The 20930-nt window shown below is 37.0% G+C and overlaps 3 protein-coding genes across 4 annotated transcripts in view; 2 read left to right on the forward strand and 1 right to left on the reverse strand.

The window, feature by feature from the left end:
* The window catches only part of col25a1 (collagen type XXV alpha 1 chain), a 199112-nt gene extending 192966 nt beyond the window's left edge, over window positions 1-6146 (forward strand). The window contains exons 37-38 of the mRNA XM_016675245.1: window positions 1856-1894; window positions 3336-6146. Of these exons, the coding sequence (XP_016530731.1) occupies window positions 1856-1894; window positions 3336-3362 (66 nt within the window). The 3' untranslated portion in view covers window positions 3363-6146. The remainder of the gene's footprint in view (window positions 1-1855; window positions 1895-3335) is intronic.
* Window positions 6147-9477: 3331 nt separating this feature from the next.
* On the forward strand, window positions 9478-16120 carry etnppl (ethanolamine-phosphate phospho-lyase). 2 transcript variants are annotated; one of them, XM_007559926.2, is made up of 13 exons: window positions 9479-9633; window positions 9931-10049; window positions 10298-10457; window positions 11981-12055; window positions 12190-12283; window positions 12983-13099; window positions 13527-13609; window positions 13740-13965; window positions 14138-14292; window positions 14712-14801; window positions 15629-15759; window positions 15833-15900; window positions 15998-16120. In XM_007559926.2, exons 1-13 carry the CDS (start codon window positions 9521-9523, stop codon window positions 16088-16090), a joined length of 1524 nt encoding a protein of 507 aa, XP_007559988.1. In that variant the 5' UTR covers window positions 9479-9520; the 3' UTR covers window positions 16091-16120. The 2 variants fall into 2 exon arrangements, with proteins under 2 accessions (XP_016530699.1, XP_007559988.1); XM_016675213.1 differs by lacking the exon at window positions 14712-14801 and having other exon boundaries at window positions 9478-9633.
* Window positions 16121-18518: 2398 nt separating this feature from the next.
* On the reverse strand, window positions 18519-20391 carry ostc (oligosaccharyltransferase complex subunit). Its single transcript, XM_007559929.2, has 4 exons — window positions 20157-20391; window positions 19282-19375; window positions 19000-19197; window positions 18519-18876 (listed from the first exon to the last, which is right to left on the reverse strand). Exons 1-4 carry the CDS (start codon window positions 20293-20295, stop codon window positions 18858-18860), a joined length of 450 nt encoding a protein of 149 aa, XP_007559991.2. The 5' UTR covers window positions 20296-20391; the 3' UTR covers window positions 18519-18857.
* Between the last annotated feature and the right edge of the window lie 539 nt (window positions 20392-20930).

Consider the following 20930-nt stretch of genomic DNA (forward strand, 5'->3'; position numbering starts at 1 on the left):
AACAGGCCGTAGATGAAAAGTGTCATTCAGAGCATCAGAGAACAACACTTCACGTGGGAGATACAATTGTTGTAAGAAAGCCATAATAATGATTAAAGATCGTTATAAGCCATGTTGATAGGGGGACAGTAATCATTTGCTTCCTGGCCAACATGCAAATATGTGTGGAGGACAAGGAACACGATTTATTACCCTGAAGGTGCCATCGCCACCGTGAAACACGGCAATGGCACCATGTTGCTGTGGGAATACAAAAATTAATGTTTAACTTTTAGATTTTTATTTGCTTGAAAAAAACATGAGAAGCTCTATTTCCCTCCACTTAGGCACCACTTTATGTCGGTCCATTTTTATAAAATCCCAATAAGATACACTGAGATTTGCAGCTGCATTGAGACAAACTGTGGAAAGGGGCATGAATACTTTAGCAAGGTGTTGCATTGTACGTTCACACACATTCAGTGAGCCATAGTAGATACGAAAACATTCAAAGGTTATATTTATACTTGGGTTATTTTTATTTCAAGACAACTTGAGTTTTGTATTTCCAGTTGCTGGGCTTTTTTTTTTTTTTTTTTTGAGCTTCCTGCTGTTATTAAACTCAACTATGATAAAAAATAAAAAAAAAAATCCAACAGCAGAATCACCATGGTGTGCATGAGCAACATATTTCTATGTATTTTGTGCATGTACAGTTTCATTTTTTATTTATTTTGGCTAGAATGAAATGTAATGTGTGCATTCAGACTAACAGACAGAAACCAACTGAAAAGCTTAATATGAGAGAATAATTTGAACATTTTATTTAATGTTTGAAACGCCCTTTTTATTACTTGTTTTTATAGAAACTTTTGAGTTAAAGTAAACCGATTTTGCCCCTCTATTTTTACTTTCATGTGGCTTTTACATCTTCAGATTTAATTATGCCCACAATGAATGAAAAACACAAAAGCTGTGTGTCATTTCTTTAGACTTCACTTCCAAACACCCCGACTTACCTGAAGTGTTTTTCTAAGTGTTTTCAAGCTCTCTGAAAGTTTCCTTGCATTTTCCTTTTGACTTTGGCTGCTTTATCTCTTGTCCCAAAGCTGGAACGTTACCATTTTGAAAGATAATGAAATGAAGAGGGCAATTTTGCATTATCAGAAGAACCACTTTATTCATCATTTTATGATTTTATCATTTTGACGTCTCGTAATCATCAATGTTATAATAACATATCCAATAGTCAGCATGTACATCCAAAGAGTAAAGGACAGAAGAAATACAAAATACTCAAAATTTTAAGTTGTTAGTAGAAACAGCCAATAAAAATTGTGACAGAGAGCACTGTAAGATAGAATGGAATAAAATGCCAAATTAATGCTTTTATTGTCCTCAAGTAAACAATCTTAAAGTACTTTACCGATACAAGTAGTGGGGAAAAAAGCAGCCAAAGTCCAAAGAAAATTTTCAAATACGTTCAGTGTAAAGAGCCACTAAATTAAAGTGACTCTCCAGAAAGTCTCAAAGAATAGAAGTTAGGGGTAGTTTGAAGCTTTTATTTCTTTCTCAAAATCAGGCGAGAGTTTTAATAATACACTTTTGTGCATTAAAAATTAAATTAAATTAAAAAGTTTAAATGCTAAACAATATGACCGGGATCAAGATGTTGCTTTCATCTGATTAAAGCTGCAAGGTCTCCTCAAGAGAAGTTAACTTTATTGGTTTGTGGTTAATGAGTGGATTTTCTTGAGGATCAATCTAACTTCTGACATGTGACGTATTATATAAAGTACAAGCCTACTAATCACAACCTTACACAGGCAGCAGTGAGGCATTGTTTCAGCTCTAACTGTTTCTCTTCTGTTAACAGGGTCCGGATGGATTACCAATGCCTGGATGCTGGCAGAAGGTGAGATGATCTTCTGGCAATCAGCAACATTACAGTTTGCACTGAAAATTGAGAGTATATTTAGTAGCAAAACAGAATTTAGCATTAAAATACTTTAATTGCCATTGAAATTCAACTCTTTTTGTGCGTTAAGGCTTGAAGCATGCAGATTTTTAATGAATTTCCTTTTCCAAAGTTTAGAAATATGTAGCAAAAAGTGTATAAAAAGATTCCTAGAAGAAGATGGCAAAGCTAATTGGCAACATTTGTTGAAAAGTGGTGAAGTTGTGTATGGGACACCAAGTTTGGGTGTCGATACATAACAGACTTGCCACCCAAGAAGAGAATTTGTCATAACAAAGTGACGACTCATGTGGCAATTTGTCAAGAGAGGAGGAGCAGTAAATCAAGATAAATGTTTTACTAATTTGGACAGTCACCCGTCTCACAGATTTTCTAGCAAAAACTTAAAATTCGTAAAACTTGTCATTTTTGCTCCGATTCTGACCAGCATTTTTATTCCAATTGCAATTGTATAAGATATAATGATTTCTTTCATTTTGTTGACACTCACGCGTGTTTCAGCTTCTTTACGTTTGCATGCGTTCTCTGACAAACCGGAAGAAACGATGTGTGAATGCTGTGCAAAACATCTCATGGTGTCAAACTGAAAGACCCACTCAAAGTGACGAAACAACTTGTTTTTTGTATGCTTCCTTTGCAGTGATCACTCTAACCCGAAACGCATGGAGTTTGTAAATAATGCTTCTTTTATGGTATTTATAGTTTTTTAATGGAAAAAAAAAAGAGTCAAAAAGAAACAAGTCTATGTGTGCAACAATGCAAAAGGAAAAAAAAAAAGAAAAGATAACCGTCCGTAAGCTGCTTCTACTCACATCGCTGTGTGGAAACAAAAACACGTGTGTGCGTCCCGCTGTCTCACATCTGCTTCGTGATGGAGTTCAGATCCTCGGCTGCCGGCAGAACTCGCGTCTTTAGGTTTTTTGCATGGCTCGGACTGGAGCGTGGCACTCCCGCCAGATCCTGAGGGTTGGAAGGAGTGAGACGAGAAGAAGTGTGGAGTTGGGAAGTGGAGGAAATGGGATCTGGATTGGCTTCTTAACACAAAACGCTAAGTGTCGTGTGCTGTTTTGTCTCCATGAGCTCACCAACTATTCATGCGGCACCATTCGCTCAAAGACTAAACAGGAAAAAAAAAAAACGTACGAAAAGGGAAAAAAAAGACTGCACTGAGCTGACTGAACATTGCTTCCCCCCCCCCAGCCCACCATCCCTTGAAAAAGCATGAGTAGTGTACTATATTTAAATGTAATGTACATACATGTCACTGTTATGTGATTCTTTCGTAATTTGTGTGGGAAAAAAAAAAAAAAAATCTGAAAAATCAGAAGGCCCAAAGCTCTGAAATGGTAACTTTTTCTTTCCTTTTAATCTTCTTAAGGGAGTCACACCATGGCTTGTAGCCTGAGTACCCTCCTTCCCCTTCTGAGAGTAAAGGTGTCAGTACATTTTTTATTTTTTATTTTTGCTTTATTTGTGGCGAGGCCTGCCAAGCGAACAGTCTCGTCGGGCTTTTGCTGTTGCACTCATGGGGCTCGACGTCGTCGGTGCGGCGCTTCCTCAGGGTCGCGTATCTCCTGGACAAGAGTCTCGGCGAGAGTCTCTGCACTGGCAGGAAAACCAATCAGCCTCGCGCAGTTTGGATTGGAGCCTGGTCAGGCGTGCTTGGTGAGCACGGGAATGGAAATGGATTCTGCAGGAGAGAGAGCCGCTCGTCGTCCTCCCTGCGAGACGAAACGGGAGACGCTTCGAGATCTTCTGAGAACGTTGATAGAATGCAGTTGTGATGTTTTTCTTTACTCATTTTCTTTTATTATTTTACTCTTTTTTTTTACACATTTGTATTTTCTGTAATATAGCCTTTGGTGCCTCAAGCTTTTATTCATTCCTTTATCGAAAGAGTTTATACTTTATTTTTAGCCATTTGAGTGGTGTTTATTTCAAAATGAAGGAGACATTATGTTTGGGGAGGACTGAAAAGACGTTGCGCACTGTTTTTGTTTTTTGTTTCGATTTGTTTCGTCTTCACCGAGAATAACTCCATCTGATTATTCAGTAAGTTGGCATTGATTTCAACCGTATATCTGCTAAAGCTGCTTAGTGTTTGCATAAGACATTGCGGCAGTGGATGGAAGTAGCTGAAAGTCTCACTTTTCTACCTGGTTTACTCGTGAGGCTGAACTGCGCCACAGCAATGCAGCTGCCAAAACGTTATTCCATGGACGTCTCCTCTCACACAACTCAAATTCTTCAAGTTTATAAGTTACTCCTGGTATTGAAAACTTGCTTGCAAATATGCTGAAGTTGCAGGAGCTCTCGTGTACAGTGTGGTCAAGTTTTCTGCATGAACACCGTTTAGAAAATGTAGATTTAAAAAGATCATTTTTTGATGGAGTGTATCCAAAGGCTATTTAAGTTGATTTAAGGTCTAAAGTAGAAAAGGTTATCGTCAACATAATAGTCTATAGCAAGCTTCTTTACACCTATACATCTTCTATATTGTCTTACATACTGTATATGGTGACAATATATATATTGAAGTACAGGACATTAATCACCTTCCACCAACACCAGTCTGGCCAGTTGTATCACATTCCTCATCACATGGAACAAACATTATCAGAATTTAGGATTGATATTTATTTGATAACACAAGTCCATTTACCTTTTCATATTTCCAGCATTAAAATTAGTTATTTTGACAACGTAGGTGCTATGCAAGGTAATAGTTTTTTTTTTTGTTCAAAAACGTTAAAAGCCCTTTTCGTATTATTACATTTTGAGTTGTAACAATTAAAATCTTTAATAAATTTCATTGGGGTTTGTTGTAATTGATCAGAGCAAAGTAGTGCATAAATGTGAAGTGGAAGGTAAAATGGTTTTCCTTGGGTTTTTTTTTTTTTTTGGAGGTAAAAGCCTGAAAAGTGTGGATTGCACATGTATTTGGGACCCTAATTGAATTTTTTTTGTTGAGCAATCCTTCTTCAAACATAATGACATCTAGAATAGAGCTGCACAATATTAAAAAAAAAAAGCCTGATTGTTATTTTCAGAATAGCATAGAGATTAAATTAACAGAGCAAAACCAGCTAAATACATGTGCACGTCGCACGGCACACTTTCAAAGTACTGATTTGGAAAAAGCAAACGTAGAATACCATGTGTCACGTAGCCACTTAAACGTTATGCACTGCCTTTGTGTTGATTTATTAGAAAATATGTTTAATCCCAAAACTATTGAAGTTTGACAAGATGTGAAAGAGTTCCAGGGGTGTACAAACATTTGCAAGGCACTGTACAGTCAGATCTTAATCATTTACTGTAGGAGCAGATGTGATAATGGCAGGTCGATCTGTGAGGATGTTTCTGTTTAACTGTTCATCTCATCATGATGAAGAGTGGATGCACATCTGTACAAACCAGTTATTTTTTAACCATACCAGCAGCTACAGCTAAAAAAAAAAATAAACTGATTTCTTTACAGCTGTTGGGGGTTTATGTATGTCTAAAATAGGAGGGTTTTTTTTATTTTTTTAAACATTTATTTGTGTATTTGTTTCAGTATTCTAAGTGGTGCATTATTTATTTTTCTACAGTTTTCTTTTTGTAAATGAAGGCATTTTGTCGGGTTCTGAGCAGCATTCCTTTTTAGTTTCTGATGCCAGTTTTTTGTGTTGATATGACGGAACTTTAAGCTCATAACGAGGCATCGTAAAACAAACCTGCAAATGTAACATTGGTAGAAATTGAGAGGGCATTTGCATGTTATTGTAATGTGTACTTAATGTGCAGTTACTTCAATTTATAGGCCTTACATCACGCGAGTACATCTGCTTCGTCTAACTTTGTGTGCGTCAACTCTGACGACACGCCGATTATAAATTCATGACGGCCTTGTCTCACGCTTTTTTTTCTTCTTCTTTTTTTTTCTCTCTCTTTGTCTCTTTACATTGAATGTAGTTTGATATATATGTATAGTGGAATATTAATGTACTGTTGAGATGTGCTCATTTGATATAAAGTGCAATTTATACTTTGGTTCATGCGTGTAGCATCAAATGCTGCTTAACTATCACACTACAGTGGTTTTCTTTAGCTTCGTTTGTTCAGCCGTGCGACCCTGTATACCACTACCTGGAGACATGGAGGAATATGTACACACAGACTTTTAATTAAATCTTAATTTACAGGATTTTTGTTTCAATCTCTTCTTTCAATCGATATTTGTGTCGATATTTAATAGTTTGTTTTGGTTATTTTATTATTTTTTTTAATTTTGTTTTGATTACCAGCCTTTATTACAGCCTTTGTTCCCATGAGGTGCTGTAACTTTTAGAATGTGCAGCTATTTTTTATTTTATTTTATTTTATTAAACATTGTTTGTTTGAGTTTGGTGTTAAAGTTTCACATTTAGTTTACTAAACTAGACATAAGTGCCAAAATATATTAACTATTGATTTCCTATTGAGCTGCACCATTGGTTCTGATAGGATGCTTTGAATCTGTAAAAGCCTCTTGCTTAAGGTTCCTCTGAGGCAGACTTTTTCAACTCTGGTCCTCAGGTACACTATTCTGCATGTTTTAGATATTTCCTTGCTTTGATAAATATAACAGACAATTGTAGTTCTTTAACCCCTTCATGTATGAATTATGATCCTTTGTGTCAGGATTTCTTTTCCCTTTTTTTTATTTTCTTAAGGCAGGAAAAAATTTTGTAAAAAGAAAATTATTTTATTTTTTTTAGGTGATCAATTGTAATTTTCTCCAAATACAAAGTTATTATTTGAAAAATACATGATTAATGTTGTTCTTTAGGGGTTATCTGATGTCGCAATATATTTTTTTTTTACCTGCAAGAGTCGTCTAAGGAGGGACCGGGTCGGTCGGCATGCTTTTTTGTCTTTCGGCCATATTGGATTTAACAAAAATAATTTATTGCATTTGCAGCTGATGGCCTGTAGTTGATAGTGTATTTTATGATGCATTAATGTCCACTTCAGTGGTCTGTGTCCATTTATAACATAAAAATCCACAAGAAGCACAAGAAAATGGCTTTTAGATAGCTGTCCACTGTAGTGACCACTATGCATGAAAGGGTTAAAAAAAAAAAGCAGGGAAACGTCTGAAACATGCAGGGTAGTGTACTTTGGTAGCCAGTGTTGGGGAAGCACTGTACTAAATGTTAGGACAGTGTTTCTAACTCTGAACGGCATGTGAACTGATCAAAAATGTGTCCTTTTGATAGTTTTTTGTTGGTTTATTACCAAAAAACTTCTTTTTTCCTTTTCTTTTCTAGTTTGGAGCAGATTTATTTGCAAAGTTTTCCAAGGTGTCTTTTTTTCTTAGTTTGGCCCCTAAAACCAGTCAAAAAAGATAAATAAGTGATGTTGGGTATATTTACCACATTTAGACTTTGTTAAATTTACTTTATCTTGGTTGTTGAGGAAAACTTTCAGCTGGATGGTTGTCATTCACACTACAGCGCCTCTTGTGGCAAAAAGAATTATAACATGCAGAAAAGTTGATGTGAATAAAATCCCACATTCACTAAAAATACTTTTTTTTCTAAAACAAAATTAAAATAAATAATGTATAAAGTTTTAAACACAATAAGAAAATCAGACATGATCACATTTGATATTCCTTAAATCTGTTTGCATGAGGCTTTTAAAGGCAACTAAAAGATGAACTAAAAATAGTTAAAATATTTTATGTCTGCCAATATGTCTTTGGTATATTGAGAAAAAAAAAACTGGTTTGACTTAGAGAGTGATCTTTCAGGGCTGCCATAGAGGAAGCCCTATTTTCCACTGATCCAAACTTCCAAAGTGCAAAAGCAGACACAAGACAAAAGAGTTGCATCCACAGTTTTGTTGCTGCTGCATTAATGTTTAAGCACAGGACTTTTCTTGGATTAGCAAAAATTCTTAAGCCAAATTGAAAGAGCAAACTTGTCATGTACCTTAATTCTGGTTCAAGTTGGGCGAAACAAAAAGTTTGAGTTATTGGACAAACTCTGGTGTTTTCCCTTTCAGCCTTTTTTTTCTTTTATTGATGCAATACCCATTTTATCTACATTTCTTGATTTCACATTCTGTATTTCAAGCTGATATTTCATATGACTGTGCTGTTGGAGGAAAATAAACCGTCTTTTAAGTATTCCAAAAAGAATGTTTGCCTTTATTTCCAGTTTTAGTTTGATGTATGTAATATTCCTCTATGTTTAAATTTCTTGAAATTATTTAATAAAAACATAACTGTTCACATATAGTTGGAGAGTTATTTGTAAAAATGTTTTGGCACTACTGGTCTTTATTCAACAGTAGCTGGAGAGAGGAGAGAAGGATAACCGCGCTGAGCCAGCATGTGGCGCCCCATATTTGAAAGTTTATGTTTATAATAATATGAAAGAATTGAAATCTTCTTGTGTTGTCATAGTGCCATCAATAATCTGAGATAAATGTGGGCTAGTGCGAGAAATAGCTATTTATTTTTTAATCTTTTGAATCGCTTAGAATGTAAAACAAAAAAAAATTCACAGAAACTGGGGAACTACTGAACAACGTCACATTTTCTGATGGGATTAACTGAATTTAAAAATAAACATTTTTAGATAAGCTTAACTACAATTACATGTTTATATTAGACTAAAAAAAGAAAATACATGTTGATTAAAAAAAAAGCTGATTTAATGTTGTTTATTGTTCCTCACAATTGTATTTTCAATTTATTAGCCATTTTTCCTGTGTATTTTGTTGTATCCTAATGCTCACATTGTCAGGAGCCAGTGTGTGTTGGCTAAAAGAAGCACAAAAGTCCCTCTTTCTATCCATTTATTCATTCTGTCTTTATGATCCACTTTTATTTATTAAATCACTATTACCTTCCAGATATTTTAGTTAAGGTTATATAACTTGTAAGTATAATGCATTTTTAGGATATGTTAAAGCTGTCAGAAATCGCCTACAAATCTGCAGACATTTGAGATCACATCTAAAACCACTTATAACAACTGTTTAAACAGTTAAAATACATTCATAAGCATCAATATTTACATGGAAACTATCTCGGCACTACTGCAGAGGGTCACTTTTTACACTCTTCCTTATTTCCAGTCAGCACTATAGGGAAAATGAATGGTATTTTCAGATAGTGTGTCGAGTAGCATTGCAACAAGACATTTAAGTTTCCAGAGCTGTCTTTTCTTTTTAATATTCTAGATATGCTTTACAAAAGAATATGCCTTTTTTTTTCCTGAATAATTTTAAGTCATTCTATTCTAATCTGTGGATAGGTTAATGAAAGAACTCTGACCCATAACTAGGCGTTCACTACATATCACTAGAGAAATAGATTGTACACCATTTGTAAACAAAATGTGAAGAGGTAATTTAATTTTCCCCATTTTTTATTTTATTTTTTTAAATTATTTTTAATGTTCCCTCTATTTTTGTCTACGTGGCCTCTCTGGCTTTCCATACCTTTGTCAGACTTTGATAGAAGCGCGAGCAGCGGTTCTCGTGCCCTCCCCGTGCGCGCGCGCGTTGAAAACGCCTTACAGGTGTATGTTGGCTGGAACAGATGGTGCTCGACCAGTTTTTCTGTTGCATGACAGAAAGATGTCGCTTGACGGACTGGAGAAAAAGAAAACGATAGACTTGAGACAGAAGCACATTGGGTAAGACATACTATTCTGATAAGACTGCAGATGTTAGAGAACTTACAGAAACGACAGTCTGATTATGTAGCGCATTAAAGAAAAGAACATGTTTGTCTATCGCCTTATTATCATTATTACATCTGCCGAGAATTAATACAACCATTCTAAAGTTATTTGCTTATCAACTTAATTTTAAATTATTCGCGTAGAGCATTACTACTGAGTGGTTACCTTTTTGCTAGCATATGTTTATTAAAGTGCTGAATCAGAGGGGATTCGCCTGTATTGTTGCAACAATTGTTTGTTCCTCTGCAGACCATCGTGTAAGATCTTCTTCAGCCATGACCCCATCAAGATTGTAAAAGCCAAAGGTCAGTATATGTATGACGAAAAAGGACAGCGCTACTTAGACTGCATCAACAATGTGGCTCACGGTAAGCATAAAAATATAAAACACACTTTTAAATGTCCAAAAAAAAAAAAAAAAAAAAATACAGTCTAGTTCTTGAGATTCTGAAATGATCTTTAGGCAATTGTACCACAACAGGAAATTACTACAATATGTAATACAACAACAACAACAATTACTAAATTCTGTTCGTTTTTTCCCCCCATAATTATCTGGTTTAGTTTTCATGGTTGTCTGTCTAAGTTTGGTTTAGACCTCCTGTTTTTCCTCCAGTGGGCCACTGTCACCCAGACGTGGTGAAGGCAGGAGCTGAGCAGATGGGATTACTGAACACCAACACCCGGTTCTTGCATGACAACCTGGTACTGTATGCCCAGAGGCTGCAAGCAACCCTGCCAGACAAGTTGTCTGTGTGCTACTTTGTCAACTCAGGGTAAATTATATCCAGACATATTTTTTCCACACCTGAAACAAAGACCTTAAAAAGGTGTTATAGTCAGACCTGTTTTTTCACTTGGCTGTATGCGTGGTTCAGAAGGAATCCTCACTTAAAGTTATGAAAACTTTGGTATTATGCTTATGTATAAAAAAAAATACATTTTCTCCTCTTTGCATAAGTTACATACATTTGAAAACCTTTAGTTAATAAACATTTTATGGTGCAAAGGTCTTTTGGTTTGACAGTATTGCAGACGTGAACAAAGCAGACTCAGCATTAGTCGCTTCCTAAAGGTCTGATTTATCAAATTGATCGAGGTCACCATGGTTACTTATTTACACCACTTTTCTACAGTACTGCAGCATTAACCATCTGAATTATCTAGACGGAGGTAATTATGTTTTTGATAACGATCCATAAACTCTCAATACTACACTAAAGACATATCAGCAATGTTAAGCTATAAACTTGACATGAAAATTCCTCCTAAAGGTCTTTAGAGGCAAAAAAAACAAAAAACAACTGAGCTTATATGAACTGACAGACTTTGTTCTAACAGCTGGCAGTAGATGCAAACGTATTGATCTACCAAAGAACTTAAGAAAAAAAAAACCTCCTTTTTTTCGTGCTGCAACCATAAATTACAATTATAATTTCCCCGAGAGAAAATCCCGGAGGGATTAATAAAGCTTATATCTATGCATCTTATCTATTAAGATTCTGTGTGATGGAGCATAAAATATGAAGAGGAAGAGCAGGTTCTACTAAGCAAACTCCGAAAGGTGTGATGCGTTTCAACGTGGAGAATAGCTTTCCGCCTCACAGAGCGATTGGCATGTCAGTCAAAAAGTTTCAGTTTTGACTTCATATGACCAGAGCACAATCTTTCACATGTTTGCTGTGTGAAGATCGCAAACAGAACGAATTGCTTTGCAGGTCGTCCGGTTGAAAGATTCTCCCACCCGAGCTGTAGATCTCTGCAGCTCCTCCTAACTTTGGCTCTTTGTCAGTTTAGGTGGACGGTCATGTCTTATAGGAGGTTTGCAATTGTACCATCTCAGTTAAAATAGATAGATTTCACACCTTTACTTGTAAAATAAAATGTGAAAAGCGTGCATGACTTTTCTTGCGCTGCATATTGGTTTATCACAACAAATCCAATTGTTTATTCCTCTTAAAATTGGAATTTTAAGAGGAATAAACAGTTTTGTACAGTATTACAAATGTACTATTAATAGAGGTAGATAACCTGCAATTTTAATCTGGAGTTGTGGAAGTATGAATAATTTAACCCCCCCCCCTTTTTCAGGCTCTAAGAGTGCTTTAACATTTGTTTGTTTATTTATTAATTTTTTCACAATTCAGTCAGAATGAATGAATGAATGAATGAATGGGCGTTCGCCTCTGCTGCCCTTGCATTGGGAGATGAAATAACACGCTGCGAATGACGTCCGCGAGGCTTCACCTGTGTGTTTTGTGGTGACTGAGTAACTTAATGCAACCCTTTGCCCCGTCAGCTCTGAAGCCAACGACCTGGCCCTCCGACTTGCATGGCAGTACACAGGGAACAAAGATATCATAACACTGGAAAAGTAAGAGCCACCGTATCTCAGTCATGATGTGACAAAGCAGCCACGTCTTCTTATACCTTTGATTCACCGCACTAACGTTTGACACGAGAGCTCTGAGCGGTCCGCTGGATTGTGTTTGCTCTGTCTGCCTGCAGTGCGTACCACGGCCATGTGTCATCGCTCATCGACATTAGTCCTTATAAGTTCCACCAGCTGTCAGATGCTGAGCAGAGTCAGTTCGTCCACGTGGTGAGTGGGGTTTTGCTCTCACCGTCCGCCTGCCTGCACGCTATTAAACCCCCATAGCTTTGCTCTGCTCTGCTGCGTTTTGACAGGCTGCTGAGTTTTCAGCACATGCGCGAGTGGAGAGAAGAGAGAAAAAGACAGAGAAAAAAAAAATGCATCCAAAACTCTTTTTACCCTAAACTAACAACAACAACCTCTTTTTCTAAATTTGGTTTGATAACATTTATTTGGTAGAAGTATTGCTCTTTTGGACAATATATTCCCTCTGGTTTTGTGTGCATATGTTATACTTATATGAATTACGAAAACGTTTCATTTTCTTTCGGGGTAAATAAATAATTTTTTCATAGAATTTAAATAATACAGATAAAAAAAAATATGACTGAATAAATTCTATTTTCCAAGTTTGACAGCTTGTTCTCCAGACTTTCAATGGATTTCTTTGGACTTTGGATGCTTTTAGCTAAATTGCAGCAGCTAACCATATTCATAGCATCTAAACCTCAAAATGAAGCAATGATGTAGCACTCTGTCACAAAAATACAATTTAAATTCGGTACACACTCCCAGACAGAAGCGAGGCCAACAGCAGCATATATGTATTCCCAATAAATGTGTTAGTTTGCAGATTAACACAGAAAAACACAGAAAACAAAAGTAAGAACCATATACATTGTGTTCTCCATGCCAATTTCCACACAGGCTCCAAGCCCAGATGTGTACAGAGGCAAATACCGTGCAGACCATCCTGACGCAGCTACAGCGTATGCAGATGAAGTCAAAGACATAATAGAGAAAGCCCATATAAAAGGACATAAGGTATAGTTCATGTCTAAAGTTTTTGTATGCTTAGACTAATGTTGTATAGTGTCTGAAGTAAATTATTTCATTGCACAAAATGACCAATAGGCTTTGGTTTGTTTGACTATGATTTCTTGCTACACAAGAAATGTTGAAGCTTTCTTTAAAGTGTTTTCCTCTGATTTAGTTAAATACCAGGCGGTATTATTTATTTATTTAATTTTTTTTTTTTTGGACGAAACACCATGAAAGCTTTGCTAACATTCGATCTGATGACCTACAGTAACATTGAAGCCTGAACATCCCAGCAATCTTATTTAGCCCAGACAAGTGAAAACCAAATCAGCAGACTTGATATCAGGAGGCGTTCAGGTCAAAGACGACGGGGAACCGTTCTATTTGCCGCTGCAGATATGTGGAGCCGATGTGCTTTTCTCTTGGGCAGATTGCTGCTTTTATTGCCGAATCGCTGCAGAGTTGTGGTGGGCAGGTCATCCCCCCAGTGGGTTACTTCCAGCAAGTGGCTGAGTATGTATCCAGCATTAGTGTTTGTGTTTACACTGATAGCTATAGTGTCACTGACCGTGTTTGATACCAAGTTTGCCCTAATTTGCTGAATGTACGATTAAGTCTGAATAAACTCTCTTCTCCTCTACAGGCACGTCCGCAAAGCAGGAGGTGTTTTTATCACGGATGAGGTTCAGGTGGGTTTCGGCAGAGTTGGGTCTCGGTTCTGGGCCTTCCAGCTTCAGGGAGACGACTTTGTGCCTGATATCGTCACAATGGGGAAGCCTATTGGCAACGGCCACCCCATGTCATGTGTGGTCACGACCAGGGAAGTGGCCGAGGCCTTTATGTCATCTGGAATGGAGTACTTCAACACAGTAAGAGCTTATTTTAAGAATAAAGGGAAAATTAAAGCAACTCGAGTACTGGAAGTTAGATTTTTTTTTTTTTTTGGCTGCTTTATAGAATTAAATTATGTTGCAAAAAAAAAAAAACTCATTGAAAATACTTAAATGAATATGTACAACCTAGTACTTTAAATACTTTTAGTTTGGCGGTAACCCCGTGTCTTGCGCCATTGGCCTGGCCGTCCTGGATGTGATTGAGAAAGAGGATCTGCGGGGAAACGCGCTGCGTGTTGGCCAGTACCTCACTAATGTGCTGGAGAAACAAAAGCAGAAGCATCCGCTGATTGGAGACATCAGGTGAGGCAAAGCCCGACTCCAAAACGCTAAGTAATCAGTGGCTTCACGAGAAAATATATCCTCTTTTCTTGAAATAGAATCAAGTGAGCTGGGGAATTCCAGTTCTTTATAACACCTTTTAAGTGTATATGTTTTAAATTTTTTGCAAATTAATTAAGATTGTTCAAATTAACACAAGGCTAAAGAGCTCGCACATGACATTTCTCATAGATACACTTTGCACCACTTTTCTTCTCTAGACATCAGAGGCTCCAAAGGAAAGTTGATTTGTTACAGTTAGGTAGAAAATCAAACATGTTCGCAATTACTTTATATTTTTAATAGCGTGTAAGACATCATACAAGAATGTAAGTAAAAATATAATTTTAACCATTTTCAGCAATGGCTTCAGGCTAAAACGAAGGTGTCGCTCTCTGCAGGGGGCGTGGCCTGTTTGTTGGGGTGGAGCTGGTGAAGGACAGAGTGAAGCTCACTCCGGCTACGGCCGAAGCCCAGGAGGTCATTTATAAGTAAGACTTAAGGTCTCAGTCTTGTTTTTCTGAGGTCAAAAGCAGACGTATGACACAGAATCTACATGAAAAGCGTGAACATTTTCATTTGCAGAAAGTGAAGAGAATTAGGCGATCAGTACTTAACAGATAAGACAGGATAGACGGAAGTTGTTGATTGCTACCAGTTAGCCTTGTCTTTATGGCAGATAAGCTGAATGTTCAGATTGTAAGAGCCAAAAATGCCACAACTAACGACTATTTAAACACTGTTGATCGCTGCATGAAGCTGCCATTCAGTGATGTTTCACAGATTTTTGGGGGAAGATTAATTGGTGCCAATACCAGTGACAAAATAAAACAACAGTGATTATCCCAAATGCTTACTGCACAGTATGTACATTTTTATTGTAGATACACTCAAAGACACTTTACATGAAATCAGTCATATATACATTCACACACTGATGATGGCAAGCTACTGGATTGCATCCACAGCTGTCTTTATTGAGAAACACAAACATAACCAGCTGACATATTAATTCAGGTAGAGCCTTCTTAACACACATGCTTAGCAGCTGTCATTTTAAAATAGCATTACCTATAGAAGAGTGGTAGGTGGTCTTCCTTTAGCTTCAACACCAGTATGGGTCTTCTTTACTTTTCTAAGTACTGGGCCCTTCTTTCAGCAAGCTGAGCAGCATGCTCAGTAAGATGTGGAGCATATTTTAGTTCAGTGACAGTCGAACCAGGAAGAAAGCTAAGCAGTTGATTACGCTAAACTTCAGCGTAATCAACTGCTTTTAACAGAGTTAAATCTCAATCTGATTTAATCTGAATATTTCCAGATTAAAGGAGCAGCATGTCCTTTTAAGCGCCGATGGACCTCATCGTAATGTGCTGAAATTCAAGCCCCCTCTGTGCTTCACCACGGAGGATGCTGACCTGGTGGTGGAGAAGCTCGACCCCATTCTTACAGGTATTTGTTTACTAGCTGCAGATGTTCTGCGAATGCGTTCAGAGGTATTATGTTGCTACTTCCTTCATTCCAGAGTTGGAGGAAGCGTTAGGCTTGAAGGCAAACGATTCGGCAAATACAGAACATGAAAAGAGAAGAAAGGTAAGCTGTGTGCGACGCCCTACCAACTCTGCCAAGTTTTTTTGTTATTTTTTCACCCGACGAGTCGGGCTTGATTTGTGCTTCATTTCTTCACAAGCTGTCAAAAGATGAAAATGGGCACGGCGGGTTAAATCACAGCAACGAAGGAGTCCAAGAACAAACCAGACAAAGGAAAAGGATGAAAACATAAAGATGACTAAAAGCATTTATAGGAATTGGAGAAAAATGCCTCAAGATTATTCTTACACAAATGAAGTTGCTTTACATGTCTAATCCTATAATTCATATGTGTGTGTGTGTGTGTGTGTGTGCGTTTGTTTGTAATACCTTGTGGGGACGATTTTCCTGACATATACTATGTTGTGGGGACCAATTGCTCCTCGTGGGGACCAGGCTCCGGTCCCCACGAGGGGAAGCCCTGTTTTTGGGTCAGGGGTCAGATTTAGGGCTAAGGTATGAATTGAGTTTTGGTTAAGGTTAGGGTTAGGTATGTGATGGTTAGGAAAAGGGTAAAGGTAAGGTTTAGGCTGTAGAAATGAATGGAAGTCAATGGAAAGTCCCCACAAAGATAGCAACACAAACGTGCGTGTGTGTGTGTGAAAATAGTACATGGTACTTTGGCAACAAAACACCTCTTTCCTTTTTATGAATATATGGAATATTTGTATGAACCAGTGAACACAGTTATATTCCGTCATATAAAATAGTATTTAATTTGACATTTGAATTAAAAAGGACATTTTTAAACCTAGTGTTCTGTTTTCTTAATGTGTACCAGCTCCGTTTCTTTGGTACTGAATCTCCACCAAACAGGGACACTGTTTGACAAATCTTCAATTATTTACCAATGTTTCCATGTTCCGCAGTCTGAATTCAGCTCCAAGCGTGTTACTTGGATGTGATACTGTCATCACTTTTTTTTTTTGCAAATAGAAAACGGAAATGCGGTGTGCGTATTCAGCCTCCTTACTCTTGTGCCATTAAATACAACTTACTCCAACCACATGCCTTTGGGTCTAACCAAAATTAGTCAATAGAATCCAACTGTGTGTAATTTGCACTCGACAAATTAGAATTTAGGAAGCGGCATCTAAAGTGCAGCTCACGAATTCAGAGAGGAAAGCACGTCACCTGAGATTTGATGCATACAGTGGTGAAAACAAGTGTTGCGTGTTTTCACAAAACATGTTTCAAAGGACCTGTTGACACAAATTTGACTCCAGACCCTCGATATCCGCACATATGAAGACATTAAAACAAAAGAGTTCATAAATGATGTGTATTAAAGTGGAATGGCACAGGGGAATGAAGTTAGTCTTTTTGTTGGCAATGACAAAAAGGACAACTTAAAGGTGTTTTAAGGTTGGCAACAAAACACCTCTCTCCTCTTTATGAATATGCTGAGACAGCACTTTGCTTTTACCCATCATGCTTCTTTCGGCAATAGAAATCCTTTTTACAGAAAATCAGTTGGCACTACATGACAGGAAACAGGATTGGTTTTTAAGTACTGAATTTCAGATCTTTACTTTTTCTTTTGAACACTTATTGCCATAAGTTATTCCATTTTATAACACATATTTTATGGACTCAATTTCTCAGTGCAGGGATTAGATGCAAATTTCCAACAGCCCTATTAGAAATATATTTACTGTAGAAAACGGTGTGGCAAATACTTATTTTCTGAGAAATATGTAGATTTTTCCTGGCTGTTAAAGTCCAACTAACCCCTCTTTTGACTTTGCCAAAGAACAGGAAGGAAACATGAAGAATTCTGGAAATCTATAGTCAGATGAGACTGACATCAATAGGTTTAATCGAAATATTTCCCTATATATCAACAATAGATGATACACACGTGTATAAATCAGATCTAGTTAGTAATGCCTTTTTACGTCATATTCTTAGTAACAAAATAAAATAAAAAAAATACTACATTTTTGCTTTGAAGCCATAACTGCTTTGGAGTCATGAATTTATTCAAAAGCTTGTTATACCAAGTCTGGTGTTAAAGTTACCAGAGGACATCTGTATTTTTTATTTTTCCCAACCGTCGCAAACAAAACTGGCCTTTTACAGTGAAGACGAACTAAACAGTCAACTGAACACCACCCCCACCTTGTGGAGGAAATGTGACAGTACACATCTGATGTAAATGCAAAAGGCTACTCAAAAGATGCGTTTCAACATTTTCGGTCTATAATTGCACTGATGAACTGCGTTTCCTTTAATACACTAGTTTTGAGTTTAATTTAATGACGGGTTAATGACCCACATAAATAATCCTGTTACTTATTGTCTCTTAGATTTAGAGATATCTTATCAAAGATCAAAACATGTTTTCTCTTTTGTATAACAGCAGTCATAATTCCATCTCTTGCTATAAAGGCAGGTGAATCTGTAACGTCACACAATTAGTTTCTGATCAAAACTGGGCTGTGATGATTGTACCAATTTAAAAATGTATCTTTGAGGCTCTATAAAAAATAACTTAAATATTGGTAGGGAGGTACAGCTATGACCCCAAGGTCAATCATAAAAATATAAAAAGCAAGTGTGACAATCTGACTAAATGAAGATTTAACCATATACCAAAACAGAAACTTTCCATTTCATGATCTTGTTCAACAATTTTAATACAAAAACTGACAAACACTTTCAGACACTCAACAAAATAACGCAAACGGTTCCAATTCTGTATTGAAATTGGTGGCTGCATCTCATAGACAGCTCCCTTTACACAATTTTTCTTAAAACACATGTGAATAGGCAGTAACATTTACACAAAGCCTAATGAAGAGGTTAAAAGTGTTGTTTTGGTGAGGGTGTTGGTCTGGTTGCATTTCTTGAGCAAAGTCGGTGCTTTCAGTCTTGATAGGTTAAGATTTGCATAAGCGTCACCTTTATTTATAACTGATTCTATGATTCTGTTTGGTAAATTTCTGTTGTCCATGTTCTTAGCCCATGAGGTATCCTCTGAAAAGATAAGGAGTTGAATTAGCAAAGTCTGGCATGCAACACAGATTTTAAAATGCTTCTCATAGAAGAAGAAAAAAAAATGTAATGCCAACGGTAATTCAGAATTGAGCTTCAACTTACGGCAGCTTCATGCGCATGAAAACTCTGGCCATGAAGAAGCTGAGGAGGACACTGACAAAGCCGATGAAAAGCAGCAGGAAACGATTCAGTTTGGGAATGTTTGGAGCATTGGAGCGGTCCAGGATTATAAAGCCCAGGCCTCCCATGGTGAAGAGGAAACTGGAGGCCAGCCCTTCCATAATGTACTGCCCATTAACTCTGGAAAAGCAAGGAGTCAAAATAAGCTGTGAGAATATGTTAATTTTTTTTTTTATGTGTTTAAGTTCTGAAAATTAGTGATACCTGTATGCCAGAAAGGCAACTGGTCGCTGGTGTCCATGCTCATCTGTCATTGAACCCACACTTGGAGGTTCTACAATAACGTCATAGATAATACCTGTAGGTGAAAGAAAAACACTTATAAACAAAATGCATGTATAATTAGTATGCAATAGCATTTGAATAACTATCTCAGAAGGTCTCTAAGGGAATTTAAATAACACCTAGAACTAATAAAAATGTGTTTTTGATACAGAAATCAGACTGCTGATTATCCAGTTGTTAAGCAGACTGTCAAAGTTCAATGCTAAAGATATTTGCTGCACTCAAACACACAGCATTCACACCTCTCCAGGATATGGGCGGCTCCTAAAGCAATACCAGCTTCCTTAACCAGTCACAGGTATCCCAGGATGATCACCTCCATGCAATAATTAATGATGAAGGAGTCCCAAACAAGTACACCTTGTCCAATACATATTAAAGCTTTTCAGCATGTTCTGAAACTTTTCTTTTATTTGCCTTATCTTCTGATTCAATTTGCCTTACAGACTGAATTCCTGGGGTTTAAACATCAATATTTATCTATTTATCAAAATGAGCGCTTGTAATAAGTCTGAGGCTTTCAAATATACATTTTACTTCCGTTTTTATGGTATGTTCTATTGGTCAGTAAAAATAAAATGTACAAGCTAGCTTGTTTGTCGCACACACAAAAAAAAAAAAAAAAAGCTCTTATTGATTTAGCTTAAAGGCTAATCTACTTTAGCGACTACAAATACAACAAAAGCACATCTTATTGCAAATAAAACAAAGCTATGAGAATTAAAACTGCTTTGATATGCTGTGTTAATGAAGACAGGCTAGTCGTCTCTTAGCTTGTTGTTAGCTATTGTTACCTCCTGTGATGAGAAAGTAGGACACAATGACGACCGCATACACTGTCATAGCCGACGGCATGTGCAGCCATGACGGTTTCTTCAGTTTTATATTCGGACATTCGAGCACAGCAAACGGAAAACTGTATAAAGTCTCCATGGTGGAACAAAAAGTAGCTCGCTTCTCTCTAGCAGCGCTCCTTCCAGCCCAGGCTCGGCTACGTCTGCGCACTGACTTGGTTGACGTGTCCCGGAAGTACATGTGCTTCATTTTCTTTCTTTCTCGCGGCTTCAGCAATAAAAATCACTTTTTCAGAATAAAAAAAGAAAAACGTTGAATATTTAAAATAACATTATAATAACCTCCCTTCTACGTTACTTAAAAAAACGTCCATTAGTTTTTATTTCAGCAAGATTTACAATGTATTTATCCCAATGGAGATGTTTCAGAAACATTTGTAGTCTTCCCATAAAAAAAAAAAAAAACGGTTCAGCGGCCCATTACCTCTCACTTCAGGACTGAAGAGAATCGCAGTGTCGAAACAGTACAGGGCTTGAAAACTCCGGAAATTACAATATTTCTAATTATAGCAAAATGTATTCTTAAGTTGTGGTAACAAGTGGTTAAACTCCATACAACTCATCTTGCATAAAAAGACATGCAAGCACATGTTGTCGAGAAGCCTTTAAAATACTCAAAAGGGGTCTCTACAGCATTTTGCTCATCTGAATTATTTTTAACAATATTTTGCATCAAGCAGTTGTACTATTGCGCTTACCATTTCTAGTTTCATG

Source organism: Poecilia formosa, unplaced genomic scaffold (assembly GCF_000485575.1).
Source record: "Poecilia formosa unplaced genomic scaffold, Poecilia_formosa-5.1.2 Scaffold111, whole genome shotgun sequence".
Lineage (NCBI taxonomy): Eukaryota > Metazoa > Chordata > Actinopteri > Cyprinodontiformes > Poeciliidae > Poecilia > Poecilia formosa.